Below are 17725 nucleotides of genomic sequence, written 5' to 3' on the forward strand. Positions count from 1 at the left end.
CCAGTGGGGTACTACAACCTGAAAGAACCAAAAAAAAAAAAAAAAAAAAAAAAAAACAGACAATATACGTTGCACAACAATTTTCAAAACACTGGATATTAGGGCAATGAAGAACAGTGTTTCCCAAAAAATGGGAAAAAAGTGATCCCCATAATTGCCCCAGCTTACTGCCTTGAGAAAATATCCAGGCTGTGGTACAAGAAGGGGGTCCCAGGCAGAGCCCAGCAGATTCTAAATTGAGAAATGGAGCTGAAAGTCCCGTTTGGAGCTTTCAGGCCAGAGAATCAATGAGGAGAGAGCTGTATATAGAGAGAATTCTGGAGATGTGCTAAGTGGAAAGAACGAATTTACAGGGAACTGTGCCCAGAACTCACAAAGAACAAGGAATAGTGCTTGCTCTTACCACCCAGAGTGGATAAACTCATAATTTATTGGGTACTGGTAGAGTACTCAGCCAGGCCTTGACTCAGTAATAGGGAATAATCAGGCACAGACTAAGTATTTCTTCAGACTCACCTAACAAATCATAAAAGCAAAATCCCCAAAGATCAAACTGGTCAAGTAAGTTAACTGCGTCCCAGAACAAAGCTCAAGAATATTTGTAGAACTACAAAAATATCCAGCAAACAAAAACAAAACAAAAAATATCCAGCAACCAAAAAAGTAAAATTTACAACATCTGGCATCCAATCAAATATTATCAGGCATGAAAATAAACAGGGAAACACAACTCATAATGAGAAAAATAATCAATTTCAAATAACACAGATGTTAGAATTGCCAAATGCATTAAAACAGTTATTCCACAGATTATTCCACAGTTATTATGGAGTACAGTCATTCAAGTACATGTTGAGCATCCTTAATCCAAAAATCTGAAATGCTCCAAAATATGAAATTTTGTGACATTCACGTTGACTCCACAAGTGGAAAATTCCACACATACTTAACACAGACTTTGTTTCATTAACAAAATTATTCAAAATATTGTATAAAATCACCTTGAGGCTATGTGCATAAGGTGTAATATGAAACATAAATGAATTTCATATTTAGACTTGAGTCCCATTCCCAAGGTATCTAATCATGTATATGCAAATATTTCAAAATCCAAAAAAGAAAACAAAATCTGAAACACTTCTAGTCCAAGCATTTTGGATAAGAGATACTTAAGCTGTATTGACGGCAGTGCTAAAAAGAAATAAACTATGGAGACATGAGAAGACATGGAGTAAAGTGCATATTACTAAGTGAAAGAGCCCAATCTGAAAAGGCTACATACTATATGATTGCAACTCTATGACATTCTGGAAAAGGGAAAACTATGGCTAGAGTAAAAGATCAGTGGTTGCCAATGGGCTGGAAAAGGAAAGGATAAATAGGTAGAACATGGAGGATTTTTAGGACAGTGAAAATATTCTGTATGATACTAAAATGGTAGATATATGGTAGTGTACATTTGTCAAAACCCATAGAATGTACAATGCCAAGAGTGAACGCTAATGTAAACTATGAACTTTGGGTTATAATAATGTGTCAACATAAATTCATCGATTGTAATAAATACAGCAGTAGGATACTGATATTGGGGTAGGCTGTGCATGTGTGTGGATAAGTAATATATGGGAATTCTCTACACTTTCTGTTCAATTTTGCCATGAATCCAGAACTGCTATAAAAAACAGCCTATTTTTGAAAATAAAATTGAAAAAAATCAGTGAACTGTGGAAACATTTTAAACAGTCTCATATATGTGTAACTGGAGTCCTGAAGGAAAAGAAAAAGTAGAAAGGAGAAAAAAATTTTTGAAAAAAAAAAGTACACAATTTTCCAAATTTTATATAAACTATAAAACTCACTGATCCAAAGAGCTCAACACATTCCAAGTAAAAATTACTGATTTCAGGAATGCAAGGTTCTACAGATTACTACAGATTCTACAGATTGTAAATAATAATGATTATGAACAACTTGATGCCTATAAATTCTACAACTTAAAGGAAATGAACAAATTCCTTGAAAGACACAAACTACCAAAGCTCACATAAGAAGAAATAATTTAAATAGCCCTATATTGTCTAAAGAAACAAAATTATAATTATTTACAAGAAGAGCATTTACCAAGCTAAACAAAAAAAAAGGAATCCACACCTACTCACAAAATACAGTAATAAAAACAAAATACACAAAAGATAAAGAGCTTAAAGTGGTCAGATAAATGACATATAACAAAGGCCTGACAATTACTAACAGCAGATTTTTCAACAGCAACCACTGCAACTAGTGGATGGTGGAATAGTATCTTCAAAACACTAAGAAAATTATTGCCAACCCAGAATTAAATAAACCAAAAATAACCTAAGAAACTAAGACTTTTTCAAAAAAACAAAACAAAAAACCCTGAGAAATATAAAGATCCTTAGAATAAAATTAGAATCATAAGTCCATACTATGCACAAATGTGAGCAGCAAAAACTCTGGGCAAAACCCCTCATTTCAGGCAAAAATAATTGGGAAAGACCACAGTGGTCTAAGGAGTGTAAGAATCATTCTCATTATTTTTAACACTTTCTCTGAGCTCTTCACCCTAAGGGTGGCACCAGCCATACAGAAACACATCACAGGCAGCTAAAGCTCTGAAAGAAATCCAAACGTCAGACTACAATAACAATGAAAGGAGCCTCTGGGAGCCATAGAGTATGTGGGGAATCTAGGAAAAAGACGAGCCAGAGAAAGGGTTTCCCATAATTTTGCACATGAACCAGCACAACTTCTAGCTCACACATGAGACAGATTCAGGGAAACAAAGCAAAGGCTCTGAGAATAAATTAAAATATAAACTGTTGCCAAAGCTCCAAACTAACTCATAAATGGTCTGTGGATAGGAAAGACCCAAAGTAGCATGGCGCAGTCTTTGAATTGATACTGGAAATACTATTCACAGAAGGTGAGAAAACTTGTGGTTTAGAACCTAACCAGCCTGACTGCCTACCAAAACAAAAATAAAATCAGCATTCTCCCAAGGATTTTAACAGGGCTTAGAGACACAAAATATAACTCCAAAGTTACTCAAATCCACAGCATCAGGATTGGAATCCACAGCATTCCAAAATTGAGGGAAAAGACAATCAAAAGTAATTTGTAAGGGAAGCATAACTATATACCAAAACGAGACTTAAGAGTGTAAGAAAAGAGAAAATTACAGGTCAGTGTCACTCATGAAATAGATATAAAAATCCTAAGCCAACAATTAGCATACCAGCTGGGCGCAGTGGCTCACATCTGTAATCCCAGCACTTGGGGAGGCCAAGGCACGTGGATCACAAGGTCAGGAGATCGAGATCATCCTGGCTAACACGGTGAAACCGCATCTCTACTAAAAATACAAAAAATTAGCTGGGCATGGTGGTGGGCGCCTACAGTCCCAGCTACTCGGGAGGCTGAGGCAGGAGAATGGCGTGAAGCCGGGAGGCGGAGGTTGCAGTGAGCCAAGATCGCACCACTGCACTCCAGCCTGGGCGACAGAGCAAGGCTCTGTCTCCAAAAAAAAAAAAAAAAAAAATTGCATACCAAAGCCAAAAACAAAGCTCAGATGATAAATCATGATGAAGTTGGGTTTTCTCCAGAAATTCAAAGTTAAATAAATATTAGAAAATCTATTAATGCAGCTTACTATATTTGCAGCTTATGATTAAAGAAAGTCAGATGACTCCTTCAATTTGACAAAATACAACCTTTGTGGTGGGCTACCTGGAAAATGGTTCCCAGTAATTCTGTCATATAAAGGACTCTTTAAAGAAATTAAGGGTATGCCTAATAGGTCCTTGCGACTGAACAACAGGGGCTCTAGGAAGCTTAAGAACATTGTCCCTCAGCCATCTGAGAAAGATCACAAAGTAAAGAAGGGTGTAGCTTAGATTTGTAGGTGTGACTATTACCCAATGGAATCAACACCAATGAGTTTCACAAAAGACTTACAAAGTTTTTGAGAAAATTATATCAGCAGCAACACTGCCAGGTTGGACCAAAAAAACCCAGAAATAGTACAACATGAAAAGAGGCCACTAGACTCCCAAAATTCTACTGGCAGGAAGCAGACTGATAAAAAACTACACAGCTGCTAACTGCTACCTTTCATGAAAAAGGAAGAATAACTCAGAGGTGGAATCAAGCGTCAGGAGGGCAGGAATTATTCCTAGGCTGTGAGACCAATCAAGGAACTTCTAACTTCCTGGCTGGATTTCAGAATTGATATGGACCAGTGACACTTCTGTGCCTCCTATTTTCCCTCCTTTAAACAGGAATGTCTATTATCCCATGCCTGTTTCACCCTTGTATACTGGATATAGGGAAAGGAGGATAACTTGTATCTTTAATGTTACATTTCTACAGATTGAGTGGAACTGTACACAAGGAACTATATTTTAAAAACTTTGGCCAGGTGCAGTGGCTCACACTTGTAATCCTAGCACTTTGGGAGGCGGAGCCCAGGAGTTTGAAACCAGCCTGGGCAACATAGCGAAACCCTATCTCCACTAAAAATCAAAAAATTAGCCAGGTGTGGTGGCACACAACTGTAATCCTAGCTACTCAGGAGGCTGAGGCAGGAGGATCACTTGAACCCAGGAGGTTGAGGCTGCAGTGAGCCATGATTGCGCCACTGCACTCCAGCCTAGGCAACAGAGTGAGATGCTGTCTCAAGAAAAAAAAAAAGAAAGAAACTTCACCCATAAGCCTCATTCACAACTGGACCTGATTTAGATGGTAAGATTCTGGACTGTGAGCTGATGCTGTAACGGAATGAGACTTTTGGAGACCTGGAGAAAGGGGCAAATTAAGAGGGGCACATGCAAGAGACATGAGTCATTGGGGGCCAGAGGGCAGGCTGGAATGCTGCTTCTAAGATAGCACCTGATGGTTCCCAACTCCTGATATTCCTACCTTTGTGTAATCCCGTCTACTTGATTTTAGCTGGGCCTAGGAATTTGATTCTAATTAATATGGCAAAAGTGATAGGATGTCACTTCTGAGATAAGGTTGCAAAAGATGTAACTTCCATCTTCTTTACCTTCTCTGGCTCTTCTTGCTTGCCAGCTGCCATGTTAAATAGCCCTATACAGAAACATACACGGCAAGGAACTAAAGCCCTCCACCTATGACAGATAAGGAACTGAATCGTGCCAAATACCACATGAACTAGGAAATCATTCCTTCTCCAGTCCAGCCCTGATGCAGTCTTGTGAGGGACTCTGAGGCAGAAGATCCAGCTATACTGTGTCCATATTCCTGACACACAGAAACTTTTATATAATGTTTGTTGTTTTCAGCCACTAAATTCTGGGGTAACTTACTACACAGCAAGAAAAAACGAATACAATATCCATTAACTTTGAAAACTCTTAGTGAACTAGAAACAGAAGAGAAATTATTCAACTTGATAAAAGGTATCAACAAAGAGAAAGAAAACTAACAGCATATACCAATAATGTACATTAAAATAAATACAGCAAAATTCATTAAACATATTCCCTTTAGAGTAAACTCTGTTCTGGGAAAAAAATAAATCATTTTCCTTCATTTCCTATACACAGGATATTTAGGAGTAACTAAACAGTTGATATAAGCACAGTCTTCTTTATAGAAAAATATCATTAATGAATACAGAAGGAAATTTTAAATTAGACTACCATTTGGCCAGACTTAATAAAATAGTAGGCCTGGGCAATGACTCATCAATGATCACTAAAACCATTAGGCAGAAGACTAAAAAAAATTGTACTGCTTCATGAATCACATTCTTACTTAAATCCAGTTGGTTGTTTTTTTAAGCGGAAGAGAATTTGACAGTACTACAAGTACAATGACCACTAAGTACAGTTTGGTGCCACAGCCTTGATCTGTGCTAAGGCATCCAGAGTTTTCAGCTCTTTTGCACTATCAGCACAAATGTCAACAGAATGAAAATTCAAATAACATCTTAGTATTATTGTGAAAATAGTTTTAATCTTGCAGATCTCCTGGGAAGGTCTGAAGGATTTTTTTGGTATTCTGAAACCATAATTTGGGAACCTCTAGTGACACACAGAGAAGTATTTATAGATGGAATGATGTGTTATCTTGTATTTGTTTTAAAATAATAATTCAGCAGAAGTTGGGGGAAGGAAAGGAGTTAACAATAGTGGCCTACAATGGTTAACTGTTGGTATTGGGAATTCTGCTTATCAATTTATTTTTGTGTTTGGAATTCTGCACAATAATAAAATATTGTTTAAGGCATTCCCTTTAAAGCATGATTTCTCAACCTTGGCACAACTGACATTTGGGGCCGGATAAATACTTTGTTGTAGCAGCTGTCCTATAATTGCAGGATGTTTAGCAACACCCTGGCCTCTTTCTATTTAAGGCCAGCAGTATCACCTCCACTTCCCCAAATGTGAAAACCAAAAAGTCTCCAGACATTGCCAAATGTCCCCTGGGGAACAAACTGCCCCCACTTAAGAAGAACTTTTTTTTTTTGAGACGTTGTCTCGCTCTGTCACCCAGGCTGGAGTGCAGTGGTGTGATCTCCACTCACTGCAAGTTCCGCCTCCCGGATTCATGCCATTCTCCTGCCTCAGCCTCCCAAGTAGCTGGGACTACAGGCGCCCGCCACTACGCCTGGATAATTTTTTGTATTTTTAGTAGAGACGGAGTTTCACCGTGTTAGCCAGGATGGTCTCGATCTCCTGACTTCGTGATCCGCCCAACTCGGCCTCAAAAAGTGCTGGGATTACAGGCGTGAGCACCCAGCAACAACAACTGTTTTAAACCAAGGTTGCTTATTACTATTAGAAGTCCTAGCTTAGGCAAAACCACAAAACATTAGGAAAGCTGCAGGATAGGCCGGGCGCGGTGGCTCAAGCCTGTAATCCCAGCACTTTGGGAGGCCGAGACGGGCGGATCACGAGGTCAGGAGTTCGAGACCATCCTGGCTAACACGGTGAAACCCCGTCTCTACTAAAAAATACAAAAAACTAGCCGGGCGAGGTGGCGGGCGCCTGTAGTCCCGGCTACTCGGGAGGCTGAGGCAGGAGAATGGCGTAAAAACCTGGGAGGCAGAGCTTGCAGTGAGCTGAGATCCGGCCACTGCACTCCAGCCTGGGCGACACAGCGAGACTCCGTCTCAAAAAAAAAAAAAAAAAAAAAAAATTAAAAAAAAAAAAAAAGGAAAGCTGCAGGATATAGATATACAAGTCATTTACAATTGTATACACCAGCAACTAACAGAACATTTAAAAACAATACACATATTGGCCAGGCACAGTGGCTCACGCCTGTAATCCCAGCACTTTGGGAGGCCCAGGTGGGTGGATCATGAGGTCAGGAGATCAAGGCCATCCTGCCTAACACGGTGAAACCCCGTCTCTACTAAAAACACACACACACACACAAAATTAGCTGGGTGTGGTGGCCAGTGAAAAGCAAGAAGTACTAGCTGGAAGCTTCTAAGAAATATCCTCAAAAAATACTAAACGCCATTTGTTTCACACACATCCACCCCCGCTGTGCTGCTTAGAATGTAGATGAAATGACTGGCGCTCCAACTTGGATCCTGGGAATGATGGAGACAAAAGCTGGAAGCAGCCTAGATGCCAGATGACTGCAGAGCTGACCAAGCAGCCCAGGTCTGCCTTCTTCTACATAACAGCCATTATTTGGAAATCTTTGTTATTTTGGATCTCCATTATTTGTAGAGAAATCTAATCAAACTAATAAATGATCTGATATCCAACTTCTAATTTTTGCTACCAATTGCTATATTCTCCAAGAAAAGTACAAATGTTGCCTTATTAATTCATGTTCTGGTTCTGCTTCTTCTCAATCTTTCACTGACACACTTTGAAATGCAGTGTTTCATCAGCTCTCTGATTTCCTTTCACAGCCCACTTTACTGTCGCTTATATCCCTTGTTTATTCAATTCCTCCTCTCCAGCTAAGATGTCTCAGTCACTTCTATCTTCAATATAACTTGTAAAAGGAGGCTGGGCACGGCAGCTCACAGCGGTAATCCCAGCACTTTGGGAGGCCAAGGCAGGAAGACTGCTTGAGGCCAGGAGATCGAGTCCAGCCTGGGTAACATAGTAAGACCCTATCTCTACCAAAAAAAAAAAAAAAAAAAATTAGCCAGGCATGATGGCATGCACCTGTAGTCCCAGCTACTAACAGGAAGCTAAGGTGGGAAGATCATTTGAGCCCAGAAGTTCAAGGCTACAGTGAGCCATAATCTTGCCACTGTACTCCAGCCTGGGTGACAGAGCAAGACCCTATCTCCAAAGAAAAAAAAAAAAAAAAGACACAACCCCAATAGCATCCTTAGGCAGTGCCTTCACAAAGGAGAAGTTTTCACAAATAAACAGACTTGTTCTCTGATAGTTTCATGAAAGAAAAAAAAAACACTACATGTAATATTTATAAAATTCTTCTGGGATATTTCAGACTGAGCTAGTAGAGCTCAAATGATCCTAACTTGCCTGCTATTAATTTTCCATGCTATTAATGCTCATAATCTTTGTGAATATTGTCTGTCATTTTCTTCACTTGCTCAAAATATTCTTGTTATCCTTAAATTTCACAAGAATTTCAAGTGGCTATTGAGTTTTCTGTTAATCCCATAAGATGTAAGAATTTTAAGTTTCCAAACTGACAAAGATTCTTTGTGTGACCAAACTTCAGTCAGGCTCCTGAACCTTCTCCTAGGACCATCCGTGCACTTCTTTATAAAATCCAGTTTTAGGCTGGGTGCGGTGGCTCATGCCTGTAATCCCAGCACTTTGGGAGGCCGAGGCAGGCGGATCACGAGGTCAAGAGATTGAGACCATCCTAGCTAACACGGTGAAACCCCATCTCTACTAAAAATACAAAAAATTAGCCAGGCATGGTGGTGGGCGCCTACAGTCCCAGCTACTCAGGAGGCTGAGGCGGGAGAATGGTGTGAACCCGGAGAGTGGAACTTGCAGTGAGCCAAAATCGCGCCATTGCACTCCAGCCTGGGAGACAGAGAAAGACTCCGTCTCAAAAAAAGAAAAAAAATTCCAGTTTTAGCAAAGAACCCTGCTAAGGCAGTTTAGCAAGAACCTCCTACCCTTGATAACTAATCACTCTCAGGTTTCTCATCCTCCACCACTCCCCAGGTGATGTCTGATCACCCTGGCCTATCTTCAATGAGAATCCTATCAGGTAAATTTAGCCAGAATGCCCCTGACCCCTGATGTTTCCTCATAGTAATTTTCCATCCACTGGCCCTCACCTTACTCCCTGGCTATAAATTCCCACTTGCCCATGCTGTATTCAGAGTTAAGTCCAATCTCTATCCCCCACTGCAAGACCCGATTGCAGTGGTCCCTGTATCTCCTGCAGTGGTGCTAAATAAACACCACCTCATGCCTTAGCAAGTATCACTGAATAATTTTTTCTTTAACAAAACTAAATTTCACTTTGGATAGTAAAAAGAAACTGTGTTATAAATTTAATAAATTACTAATTATTCTTCCTACTTCCTCAAAATATCTCCATTTCCAAAAACCTTTTGCATTATTTTCACTCATTTATTTAGTCTTTCTTTGCTTTTGATCTAATTTAGAGGTTTTTTTTGTCTGCTTTACTTATTAGAAGCTGTAGGGTGTCAGTTTTAATGTTCTTATTGTTCTCTTGTACTTATCACTACTATTATCTTTTTCATTCTAATTTATTTGTGTTTAATAGTTAGTATATTCTCTTTCTGCTCTAAGTGTAGATAAGAACTCTGAATTGTAGTTGTGATTCCTATACTTGTTGTCTAAACATCACTGTTACATTAATCTGCTTTTCTGGTTTTGCTCTTTTGACCTAGCAAACTTGATTTTTATTTGTTCCAGGTAATTTCATGGTATCATAATGAGTTTAATAACAGAAGTAACTGTACACTTTTATAACTTCCCAAAACTTCCCTGATGGAGACAACTAAAATTCCACAAAAAAATCCACAAACCATGAGAAAAGGGCAACGTAAATAGCCTCAAACTTTACTTCTACTTTCTTTTCAAGATATTTGAGCAGGAGCCTCTGACTTTTCTGTAACTGGAACTGCCCAGAGAAGCAAGAGATGCCACCCCGACAGTAAATAATTGGAAATTTCTAAGCAAAGTAAAGGTTAACTTTCATAGTTCACAACACAAGAGATAGAACTGTGAAAGCCTGCTGATATCTCTATTTTCGACAACTTCTATAAGTGTCCCTAGGCCATCTGGTGACATCTTCAAACCTTGAAGGCTACCTAAATATTTAAGTATTGTAATACTACGTAATATTAAGTATTAAAATATTTATTTTAAACAATTTTCCCAGAATAAAAATGTTTAAATAAAAAGAAAAGCACACAGGATGACTGACTCTGGGTGATAAATTCTTCATTATATTGAACATGGGATATTTACAACTTGGTACTATGTAATAATTTTGTATGTTTCTGCCTTATTCCCCAATAAGCAGTTTTTGAAAGTAGGGATTCAATCTTAAAAAAAGAAGTATGGCTGGTTAGGTATAGTGGCTCACGCCTGTAACCCCAGTACTCTGGGAGGCTGAGGTACATGGATTGCCTGAACTCAGGGGTTTGAGACCAGTGTGGGCTCTACCAAAACTACAAAAAAAAAAAAAAATAGCTGGGCACAGTGGTGCGCACCTGTAATCCCAGTTACTCGGGAGGCTGAGATGGAAGGATCACTTGAACCTGGGAGATGGAGGTTGCAGTGAGCCGAGATCATGCCATTGCACTCCAGCCTGGATGACACAGCGAAACTCCGTCTCAGGAAAAAAAAAAAAGGAAATATGGTCTAGTTTAGACTCACCTTAACCAAAGCAGTTCTTGTTTTATATTGGAATTCTGGGTAAGATTTTCTTTCAAAAACGGGTTCAAATATTATTTTGCTTTTAAGTTTTAAAAAACAATTGTAGCCTACCAGAAAATACTAAAATACCAAGTGTTGGTAAAGATGTGAGGCAACTAGAACATGTTCATCTACAGTACAGCCATACATGAATGATAGAGACACTTTGGAAAACTCTTAGTATCAAACACACACACACACACAAACACACACACACACACACACACACACACATACCCCTTGTCATCCAGCAATTCTATTCATTGGTATATACCTAAAAGAAATGAATGCTATATCCACCAAAAGTAATGTACAAGAATGTTCTCAGCAACTTTTATCTGTAATAGCCCCAAACTAGAAAGACCCCAAATGCAAAAATCTTGGAATAAGCATTAGTAGCTTCTACTCATGATTGTGACACGTTAATTTTTGACAAAACATAGAGCCTTCGAGGGCCTCCATTCCACATACTGAAATGCTAAGTAAGGTCTCTTTGCTTTCTAAAATTCATTAATTCATAATATAATTTCTATGAATTTTCTTGGCCTTTATGCTTACCTTAAATATAGCAAGTATATACACAAGATGTTCTCTACCTGATTGGCACCAAAATTTAACCTAAGCATATCTCTTTAATCCCTACTAAAGAGGCTGGTGGTCTAACAGCTCCTTTTATATTAGTAAATGTAGGTGGCATCCGTGCCGGGCCAACATACAAGCACAAAGACTGAAATACCTAATGCAGGTGATTAAAAATCAATTATAGTCTATTATCTGGAAATAATAATAAACTGCAATCAGAGTAGCCAGAGCTGAAATTTTCTTTGAATCAATAAAAACAACCTAGAGCCACTACAGTGATGGTATGTCATAACTTATAATCAATAATTGAAAGCTCGGTATAGGCAGGCAGCTGTTCCTTTGAGATTATCTACATAAGAAATCTATTTACTATACAAGTTCTATACAGCAAAAAAAAAAAAAAAAAAAATTAAGGAGATATTCCTTGGTGAAAGTAAGAAGGGCACACAAGGAAAGTATACTGTTTTTTCTTTTTTACAGGGGTTATATATTACTTTGATAAATGAAAAAAAACAAAAATATAGTTATAGCCAACTTTTCTTCATGAAGAGATGCCACCTGAATTTAATAGTAGTTTCCATTTTTATATCCTCATTCCAGGTATATAAGTCATCAAGACAGGTGGGAGGGTATACCAGTTGTCACTTCATAAGAAAAGCAGCAAAATGCTAAAAATCATCATTTGAGAAGTTTTGAATCCAAGGAACTTCTTGTATGGATTAGGCTTCCAAATTTTGGAGATCCTCTAGCCTTTTGTAAAAAATAAGAGAGGTTATATCCTTCAGATGACAAAGGAAGCACGACACGTAGTAAAATGCCATGGAGAAAAGCACGACCTCATAGAGACCAGGGCACACATATTCGAATTCTGGTCTTGTCATCTAAATCTGAACAAATTGTTTTAATCTTACTGTGACTCAGTCTACTTGTCCATAAAATGAAGAGATTAGATTAGATGATGCTTTTATTTTTCTCTACCACTAAAAATTTCAAAATGCTTATAATTCACTATGTGCTCATTAACATGATATACGCACTTCCTGATTTTAACCTTTATCCACAAAAAAGCCGACTATCCTCATTAACAACAATATCTAGAAATTAGAAATCAGAAGGCACTAAAACTGAATGATGAACATTAAGGTCTGAGGCCTTGAAGAAGGCTTTTCACCGCCTGTAAGTTGGGTTTGTATCCATCAAACAAATAAGAGGGCCACAATATATAAATGAAAAAATGAAGTATAAATAAGTGAAAATCCATAATAAACTAGTAGAGAATTAACAAAAAAAGAAACCTCATCAGTGAATCTGTATCTGTTCCAGAAAAGGTCTTCAGTTTCTATATATACAGGTACATACACACATATATACATAAAACACATACATACATACATATAGATTATTAGCTAAATATAGAGTCAAAATAAAAAACGTGTCTTCTACTCACTTTGACAGAGACACTCCCCCAGCTTTCCCAATCATCTCTTCATGGTGCAATACCGAATGGTTCCATGGAATCTGAAGGAACTTTAAGAGTGTTCTCATCCATCGTTCAGGATGTAAGACAAGTTGTTCATAGTGAACCAACATGCACTTTTTATAACCAACCTCCATACACTGGTTATACATGGTCTCTATAGCACGATTCCACTTGGTCAAACAGTCCCTATAGCTGTTCAGGTCAAATCCAGCTATAGTAACTTTTCGAGAAATCATCGAATGTACTGATGCCCGGCCATCTCGGACCATCAGGAGAAATTTGGCATTGGGGAATAACCTAGCAAGGTAAGTTAAAGATTTCAGGGCAAAAGGATCTTTATTACATAAATAAGGGGCTGGCTCCCCATGCTTAACAATGATTTCTAGTAAGAAGGCTTGCATGGCAGAATCCAGCACTTCATCAGTAACACCAGCCTCATCCAGGCGGATCTTCTCTTTACTTGACCGTGACCACATCTGCTTCAGGGCCAGGATTCGGGGAATGACCCTGGTTTCCTCTCCACAGCGAATGTCAGGATGTGCATCCAGCATGGCCCTCATGAGTGTGGTTCCACTCCGAGGCACACCTCCAATAAATATTAAAGGCATATCTTTGTGATAGGCAAAGGTTTTGTTGGCTTTGAGGTCCAGGCCAGTTCTCACAGTGGTCCTTGTGCTCTCCAATTTGACTGGCTGGCTACGTTCCTCTATCCGGTGATGGCATTCCATGGCATGCTGGCCCAAGTAAAACACAGTCACAGAACTAATCACCAGACATGCCAATAGTAAGTTCTGCTTCAGCTTTCCAACCATCTTGATGTGGTTATCTTGTTATTAAACAGATATTTTGCTCAAAATGATTTTCGGAAAATGTTCAGGCCATGGAGAGTCTACTTCAGAAAGATAACCAACGTCTAGTAGAGAAAGGAAAACGTTATTTTATCATTACATTGAGATTGCTTACAAATCAGTCACCAGTTATCACCACTGCATTTTAGGTAGAAAAAAGCTGAAACAGTCTTGGATTCTCTGATATTCTTTTTTTTTTTTTTTGAGACGGAGTCTCGCTCAGTCGCCCAGGCTGGAGTGCAGTGGCGCGGTCTTGGCTCACTGCAAGCTCCACCTCCCGGGTTCACGCCATTCTCCTGCCTCAGCCTCCCGAGTAGCTGGGACTACAGGCACCCGCTACCATGCCCGGCTAATTTTTTGTATTTTTAGTAGAGACGGGGTTTCACTGTGTTAGCCAGGATGGTCTCCATCTCCTGACCTCATGATCCACCCACCTTGGCCTCCCAAAGGATCCTCTGATATTCTTAAAACAAATTTGAGCAAAATTTGTTTTACTCAGTATATACAGTATAGACAAATTTGAGTAAAAATAAATCAATGTCTATAATCGGAAACAGCTTTTGTTAATGCAGTAATTCTGAAGCTATGTACCTGGTAAAGAATGGAAAATAAATAAAACTATTTCTATCAGTGAGTCAACCAAATATTTAATAAGCCCAAGAATGTCTGGAGTCCAACTCAAGGCTGATCTCTGCTATTCAGACTTGCCTCATCTCCAAGCAGTTATTAGCTCCACATTCTAACAATGAGAAATTATAGAAGAAACATGAAACAACTTCCAAATCTTCAACAGAGATTCAGTTTATTATCCCACAATTTATTTAGGTACTACAGACCAGATACTCAGGCTCGACTGAGGACCAACTTTGAAAAGGAAAACAGTAGAGTAACCTCTGCTCTTGGAAAACAAAGTCTTTTGACAGATATGTAAACAATAACAATAAAATGTGATGAGTGCCTCAGTGGAACTATGCAAAGGGACAATGGGAGCATAATGAAAAGGAGCATGTAATTGACCTGAGGAAGCTGTAAAAGTTTTACAGAAAGTAGGATCAGGTAAAGGACCAGGTGCAGGTAAAGGACCAGGTGCAGCAGCTTACACCTGTAATCACAGCTCTTTGGGAGACCGAGATGGGAGGATCGTCTGAGCTCAAGAGTTCGAGACCAGCCCAGGCAACATACTGAGACCCCGCCTCTTTAAAAAAGAAAAGAAAAGAGAAGGGAGGGATATTCTAAACCAAAGGAACTTGTGTGCAAAAGCACAATGGCAAGACAGAACATAGCATAATTAGGTGACAGGAAGAAGTTTAGGAGAGCTGTTGTATAGGTTGCAAAAAAAATTGTATGTATAAATATCTGTGATCTAATCCTCAGAAGGACAGGTAAGATCTGGACACAGGAAGCGCTCTAAGCTGCAGGTACACTACCACCAAAGGCATGGATGTGCAAAAGCAGAAGCATGTATATGAAACAGCTGGAGCTGCTAGTTTAGCTAGAACAAGGGTACACCGTGGGAAACAGACAGCAACCAGACTACATCTATACCAAAATAATTTACCCTGAATCCTCAGAAGGCAAGTGTGGCAGTTAATTTTATGTGTCAACTTGGCTAGGCTTTGGTGCCCAGTTGTTTGGTCAAACACCAGTCTAGATATGGCTGTGAAGGTATATTTTAGATGTGATTAACACTTAAATCGACAGATTTCTAGTAAAGTGGATTACCCTCCGTAACACAGGAAGGCCTCGTCTAACAGGTAAAAGTTTTAAGAGCAAAGACTGAGGTTTCCTGGAAAAGAACTACATCATGGAAACCCTGCCTGTGTGTCCAGCCTGCTACCCAGCAGAATCTGGAGTCAAGCCTGTGGCAGGCCAGGTCACTAACGCAGGCCTCCATAACAACTGTTTCAGTACTGACTGAGTGGTTCAGTTCAATATTAAAAGCTAAAAAAAAAAAAAAAAAAAAAGCCAGTGCTGTTATACAATGGCTGGAACGTAACAAAAGCCCACCAAGAGTTTTGCCTAGGCCTTTCCTGGGCCTTAAAGCATGACAAAATAACGAAGGAATTCTTAACAGGACCCATTTAGGATTAAACAAGTTTTATGGGGGGTCTGAAGAAACTCCCCAGGCCTCCACAAACAAGTTTATTGGAGGTCTGAAGGAACACCCCAAATCTCCGTGATTTAGCAGGAGACAAGATAAGGGTAATCACCCCAGCACCTAGACCCATTTAGATTAAGTAAACTTACTGAGGCTCCAGAAAATGCGCTTCAGGACTCAGACTTTAGTTACAGATTAAAATAAGTTAATCACTTACATCTTTAGATGAATGCACACTTACATGCAGACATATAGGTTAGAAGGTACATAAGCTCAGAAAAACTTTGTAATTTTAAGTTGGTCTGGTGATAATTTCCAGGCCTCCCTGTAACCGGTTACAGAAATAAAAACTCTCTTTCTCCCCAGTTCATCTGCATCTCGTTATCGGGCCACAAGAAATAGCAGCCTGACTCTCAATTTGCTCTGGGAACAAGACTGCAACATCAACTCATCTCTGCCCAACTGCCCTATGAATTTCAGACTTCAAAGCCCCACAATCACATAAATGAATCCCTTAAAAATCAGTCTCTTTCTCTCTCTACCCCCGACCCCTCCCCATATACACAGTAGGCATGAGTGTTATCTACCACTCTAAATTCAGTGAGATCCCTTCCAGCCCACTAGCAAAGCAGCCAGTGCTAATAGTTTGCCTTGCCCTGACTACTGGTTGTTTTTCTATAAAACCCTAACACAGGGGTTCGGTTTGTTTTTCTGGAGAACCCTAAATATACCTGGGGAAATGACTAACTACACTAAAAAATACATTCTGAGAGGGAAGACTTCCAGGTACAGCCTAGTGAGAAGGTAGTTAATTCCTCTCCCCAAAAACCAATGATAAAGCTGGGTGAAATGGGCAAAACAACCCTTTCAGTGCTCTGGAAATCCACCAGAAGAATACAACAACCTGGCCGGGCGCGGTGGCTCAAGCCTGTAATCCCAGCACTTTGGGAGGCCGAGGCGGGTGGATCACGAGGTCAGGAGATCGAGACTATCCTGGCTAACATGGTGAAACCCCGTCTCTACTAAAAATACAAAAAACTAGCCGGGCGTGGTGGCGGGCGCCTGTAGTCTCAGCTACTTGGGAGGCTGAGGCGGGAGAATGGCGTGAACCCGGGAGGCGGAGCTTGCAGTGAGCCGAGATCACGCCACTGCACTCCAGCCTGGGAGACACAGCGAGACTCCGTCTCAAAAAAAAAAAAAAAAGAATACAACAACCTGAGAAGCATTTATGCTTGAAAAACTGCTAAAAGGTAGGTAAGAACAATGAGAGTCTGTGTAAGGTTACTCCCACCTCATCTACCCATTCAGTAGGTACAGAGGTTCTGCAAGGCAGAGCAGGGCAAGGCAAAACATTAGGACTGACAGTTTTGCTGCTGGGGTGGAAGGGAGTTTGCTCGGTTTGGAGTGGGTAAGAATACACATGCCCACCTGCATTGTGAGTAAGAGATGGAGCAGGTGGGAGGTGAGTGAGAGGGTGACTAGCTCTAGAAGGCGAAGGTTGCAGTCCAGGTGGGGCACATTTGTTGGCCAACCCTGAAGTGGCATGCAGGCACAGAGGAGACATGAAAGGACTGGGTGGAAAGTAAAAGACAGGGCAGATCCGAAAACAGCCTAAACTTTGTATGTGCTCCCTACCCACAGAGGTCTACTGGCAGAGGACGAACACCTTACTGGCTCAAGATGTCTGAGGCAACCACTATCCAAGCACTGGGTGACCACTGATCACTAAGCTATGCAGACAGGAAGGCAACTCCTAGAAAGCCATGCTTAAAAATGAAAACAATTATAAAGTGTGTGCACACTTTAAGTATATATA

The 17725-nt window shown here is 39.8% G+C and overlaps 1 protein-coding gene across 12 annotated transcripts in view; it reads right to left on the bottom strand.

The window, feature by feature from the left end:
- The window catches only part of TPST1 (tyrosylprotein sulfotransferase 1), a 154580-nt gene that overhangs the window by 101901 nt on the left and 34954 nt on the right, over positions 1-17725 (bottom strand). For all 12 annotated transcript variants that reach the window (XM_074034863.1, XM_045387956.2, XM_045387957.2 and 9 more), the window contains one exon: positions 12931-13876. In XM_074034863.1, the coding sequence (XP_073890964.1) occupies positions 12931-13775 (845 nt within the window). In that variant the 5' untranslated portion in view covers positions 13776-13876. The remainder of the gene's footprint in view (positions 1-12930; positions 13877-17725) is intronic.

This window comes from Macaca fascicularis, chromosome 3, assembly GCF_037993035.2.
Source record: "Macaca fascicularis isolate 582-1 chromosome 3, T2T-MFA8v1.1".
Lineage (NCBI taxonomy): Eukaryota > Metazoa > Chordata > Mammalia > Primates > Cercopithecidae > Macaca > Macaca fascicularis.